Source organism: Pithys albifrons, chromosome 1, assembly GCF_047495875.1.
Source record: "Pithys albifrons albifrons isolate INPA30051 chromosome 1, PitAlb_v1, whole genome shotgun sequence".
In the NCBI taxonomy this organism is placed as follows: Eukaryota; Metazoa; Chordata; class Aves; order Passeriformes; family Thamnophilidae; genus Pithys; species Pithys albifrons.
This window is the reverse complement of record NC_092458.1, coordinates 95,424,922-95,434,760: the sequence shown is the minus strand read 5'-3', so window position 1 is coordinate 95,434,760 and position 9,839 is coordinate 95,424,922. Positions and strand designations below refer to the sequence as shown.

Here is a 9,839-nt window from a genome sequence, read left to right as displayed (position 1 = left end):
CCAAGCCAGAGTCTCTTATGCCTCTACTCCAATGAGAGAAATAAATGGTGAGCCTGCATCCACATCAATAAAAGCTGTTCAGCACTTTCCCAGCATTGTAAGTTTTCAAGAAAACACTATTAGCCTTCAAAATGTTGCCCTTCAGTAAAAAGGGCTTGTTTCTAACAGCTAGTTATATCATGTCAGATATGACTGACGTTTCCAAGATCACAGGAGAGAAAAATGAGTCAGTTAGAGCAGGGATGCTTTATTGTGAAATGGCCTACTGAACTCTCGAGACAATGAAATTAGGCTTTAGGCAAATTAAATTAGCTTCAAACACTTCAGTCTCCTCTTAAGAATTTTCTGACTTGGAGTACCAGGAGTGCCCCTTCCAGAAAGGCACAAGTGCCACTGAAAGCACCACCCTGCTTGCTAAATGCCTCTCACCAGCAGCACCTACTTCATGCTCAAGCATTGGCTGAACACATCTTAATGCTCTGCCAGCCTTACAAGCCCAAGGGACTATCCCTTTGTGAGATGACTCAGTCAATACCATCCAGAAAGGAGTGCCATGCACTCAGATCAAGCTTATCTGAAGAGCCAGAACATCTCATCAGCAAACCTTCCTGTATAATCACCTCTTGTAAAGAAAATGAAAATTATCTGGAAACAGTACTATTTGGCTCCTCATATAAATAAAAAGTATATACCCAAGGCAGGGTCGCTTGCAGTGAGAGGGGCAGATGACAGCATCCTCAACACAATCCAGATCCAATTAGCTGTTCACATAAAGCAGTGCCCATCTTATCTGTGAAGCGAGAACAGCCCATGCCAACATGTGTGGCCCCCTTTGCCCAGACAAACTGTCACCCTTGCTAATGTGACACACCTGAGCTGCAAGAACTGAGGACCAAGGCAAGGAAGTCATGGGGACAATATGACTTTGTCAGAATTGCTATCATTCTTTCAAGTATACAAGGATAATTTTTCAGATAAGAACTTGCAATTTGGACAACCTGGTGATTAGTACCTCTATTTGGGATATATCTACTAAATACACAGGTGATAGAACAGCACAGGCCACAATCCAGAACATCCAAGCACCACCTTCAAAACCAGCAACAAAAAAAAACAGAAAACAAACAGAATGGAAAGACTTCATTTCATCCTTAACAAGTGACCTTTCAGCCTCACAGTGTTACCATGCTAAATCAGACACAGTTCAAGCTTGATTTCATCATCATTGTTTGTATCACACACAGTAACCACAAAAATTTAATTATCATGTTTATTCAAACACAAGTTATACATGACCCTTCAAGAAATACATTGCAACTAAGCATCCACATGTCAGATTTTTCATTTAGCTTGTCTACAAGACATACTTTTTCAAAACAGCACAATCAGACTAATTAAATGTTTATGGCAGAGAATTGCATGTGATGCAAAAACAGTTTAAGAGCAAAGACCATACAGAGAACACATTACTGGATTACAGCCCAGCATGGATCCTTCAGAAAGTGATAGGAGGAAGTTTTCTCCAACAGAACACAAGTATACAGCATCATTAGTACACACTTTGCATTAATAATCATAATTATTAAAAAATAGAAAAACATTAACTTCAAATATTACTTGGCTTGCCACTATACCTATGAGGTAAAACCATAAATGGACTAACTGCTTAGGAGGTGGAAAACATTAAGTCTCTAGAATTAACCAGAGCTCAACTCAGCAAGCTACTTATGCATGTGCTTAAGCCCTACTAGTGGGGCTTACACATGTTGAAGTATTATAATTAACATGAAAAGATTTTAGCATGCATCAACATTAAAGTACATGCTAAATACTTGCACTGAATCAGGATTATAACCCTTGAAATGCAAGTTACATACACACTATAAAAGTCATGATCTTTCCCTTTCAATCCATTGTTCCACCAGAAGAAAAACCCCTACTGGGTACAAGAAAAACTGATACAGTCCTCTGAAGCATAATTTTCCATGTTTTATTAACAACTCCAAAAGCATGCACTGATCAGTGCCAGGGACAATCTGTCTTAAGTGTACTTTCAATTGTCAGTCTTTCAAAACAACAGAATTTACCCAATTTGCACCAGTCTAGTACTAAAACTCCATTTGCAATTTGCAAGTTCAAGATCGAGGAACTTGTTTCTTCAGTTCATTCCCCAAGCGATCAATAGATTCTTAGAACTATACAGCTGTACAATAGTGCCAGTGGCTATATACAATCCTGCATGAGATACTGGAAGAAAGCTAAAATGTTACATAAATAAATGTTCAACTTCAAAAATTTTTTTCTTGTACTTAAGTGTTATTTAAAACACAACAGAAAACTCTGTAATGTTCAACTGTATCAGCTCTCTCTGAAAAAAAAATTTCCTGTAGAATTGCCCTTGTCTAGAAGCTATCTGTATGGCTGTTTAAATAAAATCAGTCTTGCCCTAGCTGTGAAATCCAGGTATCCAGGCAAGTGTTCCACATACTTGGGAATGAAACATTCTCATCTGGTCGGGGGAATTTGATTATTGAGGGTTGGGATTTTTTTTACTTGTATATAACCCACTATATAATAGTGAACAAAATAGTTTTGTTTCATGGAAACAACTAACATTTGCCCACACCAGGCAAATGGTCTATTTACAGATACATTAGGACTGCCTGACTGACAGTGAGTGTGAGTTGCTGAACTCCAAGAAACATGGAGCTTAAAACGGCGACACTCTCTGCTGAATCGCCTTCCCTTTTAGGATACGTCTTATCTGCAGAAGAGAAAAAGACAAAAACATTGGTATTCATCATCCTAAGGTGAGTCATAATCTGAAAAAAAACCCACCCTAGATCCAGTTTTACATTCCTCCTTTATCTAAGCCTAGTCTGAGTTCAGTTACACCAGAATTGACCCAATTTTATAGCATTTGAACCAATGAAATGAAATAGTTCGGAATTCAGTTGTGCTTACGTTACTAGCCTCTTAGGCCACCTTTTTCATCATGTACTTGTATAGCTCCATGGAAAAAGGGATTTTATCTGTTACTCAGGTTATTACTCATTAAGAGCAACAAAAGCACAATCTCAGGCCATACTGAGATGAACAGGAGAAGGAGTATTACCTCCAGTATGTTGCAAGGTTACAAAGTCTATCTTGACAAAAAAAAAGCTTTAGAAATGGAAAAAATAAAACCTACAAGTGAAACTTAAAATTTCAGGTCTCTGCATATCCTGCCTGATCTTGAAATTGAAATTAAAGATCTCTGAATAAAACGCCATATGCTAAATCTTTTTCCTTAAAAACTGCAACTCAAAACCCAAAAGAAACTTTTTTGTGTAGATAGGGATAGATGGAAGGAGAGGGTTGTTATTTTTTTTACCTGTTCTCCTACAAGGCCATCAGGAACCAGATGAACTGGCTGTTCATTCTCCAAGTTTCTGGCACTTGGATCAGCACCCTTACGCATCAGCAGGCGCACAGCATCCAGCTGGCTCACCCGATACTGCAGGCTGGCAGCCACATGGAGTGCCGTGTTGCCATTGTAAGCCTGAAAATGACAAAGTAACTCCATGAAGGAAAGGTTGGGGCACAAGTCTCAGGACACTCATGGTGCCACACGTGAGCACATCCCATGTTATTACCTGCATTACAGGAAAATCACCATACCTTTGCATTAATGAAAGACAAACAGTTGGGCAGCTCCAAAAAGAGACGAATGAGCTCCAGGTTTGCTTCTTCTGCTGCCAAATGTAAAGCAGAGCGACCACTTTTGCGATCCTATCAAAAAAGAAACTGTTAAGTCTTCCCTGCAGGTGCTTCACCTATCGAGGGTGAACATGTAGACAGAAACAGAAAGCAAAGAAACTGCAGAGTGTTGAACATACTTGCACTACAATTCACCAAAGTCAATCTGAATGTATATTTTGATATCAACATCCAATGAGCAATGGACATGATCTCACCTGGAGATAAGCTTACAAAATGTAACATTTGATATTTTGGCTAAGTAATGTCCTGGCCCAGCACAGACCTGAACTGCACAGGTAAGCAGTTTTTAACTATTCAAGAACAAAGTATCATCAGTACTCTATTACTATGGATACCTCACAGTGTTCCAAAGATACTCTTACTTTTACAACCCTACTAACTACAGCAAGCATAGCATCATTTTTAATTTAGAAATTAGACTATCACCTCCCTCATTCCCCAGGGTTCATTTGCATTGATAATACCTTGCTCTGAATAAACGCAATGTTCTCATCCCATTTGGGTAAATTAAACTGTAGGGAAGCTTTCAAATTAGTCTACTTCCTTTGTAATAAAGCTGAAACATGGTGTGGGAGAAAGGGATGTGTTCTGCTTCCACATTCTCTCTGGCTCTGGCACTTCAGACTAAAACCATTTTACTTACTTTTGCTTCAACAGAGGCTCCCATTTGTATTAGAGTCTTGATGGTTTCTACCAGGCTCTTGTTTCTCAGCAGAAGCTCCTGCACCTCAGGGGAGTGAGGTGGCTGACTGTTTTGCAGCTCATGCAACACAGCATTATGGGCCAGAACTGCACAGTGTAAGGCTGTCATACCTTAACACCAAAAAAAAAAATCATCACTAATGAACAAATGCAATGCAGAACCATTAACTGGGCTGCTTGTTTCAAAGGCTGGATAAAGGAGCTTCCCCTCCCATTAAGCACAGAGACAGTTCCATAATTGTAAATGACAGTGACTGCTCCTAAGCAGCTTGTTCATCACTGGAAGAGTGAGCTCTCAGCCAGCAGATAATGAACACATATCTAATATATTTTTTTACAAAATATACATTAGAAAGAGCTGTTTATGGAAAAGAAATCCAAATGAAGCAGCTCTCTAGTGTCAGAGGTTCTGTCTACTGTATATCCATTAATGTAACGCTAGCATTCAAATGTTTTAAACAGCAGCCAATTACCTATAGTCTCCATCCCAAACATGGCAATCCTATGCAAGAGGAAAGAGATCCTGACTAACCCTGTTTTTACCTGACCGATATGTCAATTATAACTGTAAAATTCAATCTGACAAAGAAATATTCCATTTTCTTGCTTCTCAACCCAGAGTAACATTCACATCAGCAGCTATAAAACACTGTAATATCCAGTAACTCTTTAAATTATAAACTCTTAACTACTCACCATCATAGTTTGTTGCCTCAAGGTCCACATACTGATTGCTTCCCATGGCTCCTTTTTGGATTGCCTGCAAAAGTGGGAACAGGTACACATTTAGGTCTTATCCAAAGGACACACTGCTTCAAGTTTGTATATGGTCTTATTGCAACAAAGTTGCAATAAAGAAAGGCATCCCAGAGGTGTTGGAGACCACATAGGATGGGGGTCGAGCAACTTGATCTACTGAAAGCTGTCCCTGAACACAGCAGGGTGGCTGGAACCAGGTTAACTCAAAAATCCAAATTAAACCATTCTATGATTCTGTGATTAAACGAAAAGTTATTTATCAGTCTGGTAGTCTAGAGGATTGCACAAGATTAATTCAAAATGTTGGTGAGAACCTTAATGTGAAATTCAGTCTTACTTCAAGCAATTAGTGTAGAACCCTGAGATGTACTCACAGGGCTACTCAGAGATAAAGGGAGGTGTTTCCAGAGTTTCCCAAGATAACTAACACAAAGTATAAGCATTAATGGCCAGGGCAGAGCTGCACACACTGGTTCTTACCTGGAGGACCTGGGCATGCCCCTTCTCAGCACAAACATGCAGCGGTGTTCTACCCCAGCAGTCTGTGGTGTTGACTTGAGCCCCCAAGCTAACCAAGTCCTGCACAATGAGATGCTGGTTGGCAGCCACAGCAACCTGGAAAGCGCTCTGCAAACATCAAGAAGAAAATTCAAGCTATTAGTCATCTGATCTCTAACAGGAAAGAGCAACTAAAACAAATAAAAAGCCTAGCTACCTGGTATTATTTAAGCAGTGATTATGAATACTAGGAAGCCTGAACAAACGAAGCAGAGCACATAGTTTTACCAGCTCAAGGTGATCCCAAAAAGTATTAATAGCTCAAGGTTAATATTAGTATGCAGGCTAAATCTTGGGGTTAATATTAAATAAGCATTTCACCACATCTTTCTCAAGGTCCAGACACACAGGAAGCACTCAGGTGCACAAAGCAGGTGCAAAGATTTTTGAGAACCTCACCTGGCCATTGTGCTCTTTAATATCCAGCATGTGCATGGCAGCCATCTTCCTTGCAAGAACATAGGAGAGTGCTCGACGGCCCTGGGCAACAGCGATGTGAAGGAAGCTGAAGGAAAGAGGGGAAACAGAGTTACACCAGAGTTAAACCAGGGCTCAAGACATTAGAGATTCACATTATGTGGCAGGGGTGTTATGCTGCCAGCTTCAAACCTTCTCTGTATAACTAAGATAGGAACACAGGTACTTTCTCACTAGAGCAATTTAAATCACCTAAAGTAGACTGCTTTTGTCCCCACTAACCAAAGTCTATAGACAACACAAAAACCTCATCTACTCAGTGTGCTGCTACTCTTTGCATCATAGCCATGAGCAAGGCCAATGTTTTGCTTGATGAGCTGAACTACTACACTGGTGACAAAAACACTGCTAAAAGAACTGCTTCCACTATACCCCCGCAGTCCACCAAAACCCAAACAGAAACATTCCCAAACCTTCCACAAAGGAAACACTGAAATAAGTAGACTCACGTGTCTCCATCAGAGTCTTTTGCAAGGAATTGGTCTTGAGATATATTAGCCAGTTTGTTTTCTTCCTGCTCCACTTGCCATTGAAAAAATGACTTGCCCAGCTGCGTGGTGCTTCTGGCAATGTTTTGGTCAGGTGGAGTGACATTCAAAGTAGCCACAGAGACACTGCGCTCCAGACTACCACAGATGTTGCTGGAAAGCAAGCCGAAGTTTGGGGCATGAGGTGCAACATCGGCTTGTGGGTGGGCACTGGTCAGAGGCTGGAGGGAAGTGGACATGCCCTCCGAGCCTTCTGAGTCATTCAAGAGGGAGGAGAAGCTCTGCGACGGGCAGTACTGCAGTTCATGGCTCTCAAAGGTGTTCTGCTGGTAGGCAGGAGACTGCTCATTGGTACCAAACGGCCTGTACTCCAGAGAGGCATCTGAAGGGTAACTCTGTGACAAATCTTGGTTCTGAGATGGGGGGAACTGGTAATGGTGTGGTGGATCAAGCATATGCTGGTTGGTATGATCTTGGAATACTTGGTACTTCTGGGACGGGGAGAAAGCCTGTGTTCCTGGGCTGTCCTGGTACTGCTCACTGGGTGAGCTGTGATTAGAGACAGAGTGCATCCAGCTAACCTGCACTGTGTTCAGGGAAATGGGGCTTGACTCGTTCTTGATGTTTATGATGTTCTGAAGCAAATCAGAACTGCTCTCGTGCTTTGGGTCATTTTTATGTGTCTCCTCCATGTTATCCATAGAAGTTGGTGTCTGGGGTGGTGTCTGACAGGAAGGAAAAAAAAAAGTCAAAGTGAGCCCCAGAAAGTTAGAGGTATAGCTGTATCTGGTAGTCTATGATCATACAGAGCAAAAATAACTACAGACTTACCAGGAGATGTGGGTGAATATTAGCTTGGCGTTTGAAAGAAGGTCCATCAGAAAGGAGCTCAGGAGCCTTTCTTTTGCCACTGTGACCTAGTATGCTCTTCAGCTCTGTGGAAAAGAAAATAACTTTAGAATCCATTTGGAGGTTACTCGTATAATTGATTTAATATTGCAGGGTATGTACAAAAAAAATAGTCTACCTGTGTATGGCTCGTAGTTCACCAATCCTCCTTGTGTCTTTTAAGAAAAAAACACCAGATTATTCTGTTACTATAATATTATTTCATTAAAAAAGAACAAAAACAAACAAACAACAAAAAAACCACCAAGGAAGCAGCAAAGACTACCTTCTATAACCACAGACTATACCTTATAGTAAGTTGAGTACATGGTTGTCTAACCCTAAATTAATTGCTTTTAATTAAGGTTAGAAAATGGAAATACTTTCATGAAACTTAAATGAAAACCACCATTTTTCTTTAGGCTTTTAAAGCTATTTGTTACAATACCACAAAACTCAAAAAAATCTAAAGGAAGCCTTTTAAACATAAATAAGCCAGCCAATTTCACACTTCTTCAATGCCGTGAACTTTTCTATGCAAAAATCTTCTGGTGACAACACTTATCTAGGAAGCTTGGAAACACACATTCAGAAAAACTATTCTAATAAACCCAAAAATACCCTTAAATCTTCTCAGAATTTCCTGTATTATTTTCTGTCTTTTCAGACTGGAAAGGCCTGCCTTTATACTGTGTGCTCTGCACAGAGAAGCACAAGAGCATGACAAACAATTCTCTTCTCAGAAGAATCCTCAACCCTTCCAGTGAATGATCTCATTGCAGTTAACAGGGAGTTTCTGTGGTTTCGTAACACAAACGTATCTTTACCCAAACTCTCTTTAGAAAATAAAGCTTAGTAAGAATATTTTTAAGTGCCTCCTTCTCCCAGGGTAAACCTCACTGATTTCTTCCCAGCTGTATTCTTCCATTATGCACCAAAAAGGAAGAACTCAGATTCCAGTCATATCAGATAAAGCAACAGCTCATTTCTAGCGTTGTTACAAGGTGCTTTTTTGCTAGCTTCAGTAACCATTAAAAGCAAGTATATCAGTGCTAGACCCGCCGATTACCTTGCTTTCCTCGGTGGCAGGGCCCGAGGACATCTGTTTGCTGCTCCTGAAGTGCAGCAGGAGTTCCTTCACGGAGTTCTTCACACGGACTCCCTGGAAAGGTCCTCTGTGTTGCTTTCCCCCCCCCATGTGTTGGTCAACTGTGGAGACACGAAAACAAAACCCGAATTTAAGCCACTGATTTCGTTTTCACATATAAAAAAATAAAGGGGGCAAAATAAAAAAACAATAAACTCAGGAACTCTGGTGGAAAACCACCTAAACCCCGGGGGACTGGCAGAGAGGCGTCAGGGCGCTGACCACGCACCCCCTGCGTGCGGCTCCCCCACCGCCCCTTTCCCGACGACCGCCGGCCGCGGCCGCTCCCGTTCCCGAGGATGGGCACATCCCGGCGCTAGGCATGGAGCGCCGGGGAACGCGCCCGCCCGACGCGGCGCTCCCGCTTTTCACCACTTCGGCCGCATTTAAACCGAAAGGCGCCTCTTCGCCCCCGCCAGGACAAAGCGCGGCCGCGCTCTGCCCGTCTCCCCGGGCTGCGATCGGGACACGCCGTACCTTGCAGCGCGGGGCGTGCGCCGCCCCGGGGGTCCCTCCGGCCGCCGCTGCGGCTGCTCACCGAGAGGTCCGAGTCGGATCCCGGCGAGCCCGGGGCGGAGGAGTGCGCCGGCGAGCAGCTGCCCTCGCTGGAGTGGGGCGAGGCCCCGTAGAAGTAGGCGAGGTTGATGGGGCTGCTGAGGGCGCCGCCGTCGCCGCCATCGGGCGCCGCGTCCCGGCTGCTCTCCACGATCATGGCGCTGCCGCGGGGCTGCGGGCGGGGACGGGCGAGCGGCGGAGCGGGCGCGGGGGCCGGCGCGGAAACAGACACCGCGGAGCGGGCGGCGCGGAGGGCACTGGGGCACCCGAGCGGCCGCGGTGCTTATAGCGGGGCCGCCCCCGCGGGGCGGGGACGGGGACGGGCGGGGCCGCGGTTCCCGTAAGCACCGCTGGGAGCCGCACCCGCGACGGGGCGGGAACCGGGAGCAGGGCTGGGGACCGGGGACCGGGGACCGGGGACCGGGGACCGGGGACCGGGGACCGGGGACCGGGGTGCGGAGCGGGAACTGGGAACTGGGAGAGGGGCAGGGGAACCGGGGTGC

At 43.8% G+C, this 9,839-nt stretch overlaps 1 protein-coding gene across 2 annotated transcripts; it reads right to left on the bottom strand.

Moving 5' to 3' along the window:
* Positions 1–1,256: 1,256 nt before the first annotated feature.
* Positions 1,257–9,580, bottom strand: NFKBIZ (NFKB inhibitor zeta). 2 transcript variants are annotated; one of them, XM_071561601.1, is made up of 12 exons: positions 9,259–9,580; positions 8,704–8,843; positions 7,774–7,810; positions 7,578–7,681; positions 6,708–7,471; positions 6,181–6,286; positions 5,704–5,850; positions 5,161–5,224; positions 4,406–4,575; positions 3,661–3,771; positions 3,374–3,541; positions 1,257–2,764 (listed from the first exon to the last, which is right to left on the bottom strand). In XM_071561601.1, exons 1-12 carry the CDS (start codon positions 9,491–9,493, stop codon positions 2,711–2,713), a joined length of 2,100 nt encoding a protein of 699 aa, XP_071417702.1. In that variant the 5' UTR covers positions 9,494–9,580; the 3' UTR covers positions 1,257–2,710. The 2 variants fall into 2 exon arrangements, with proteins under 2 accessions (XP_071417702.1, XP_071417712.1); XM_071561611.1 differs by having other exon boundaries at positions 9,320–9,580.
* Positions 9,581–9,839: the final 259 nt, after the last annotated feature.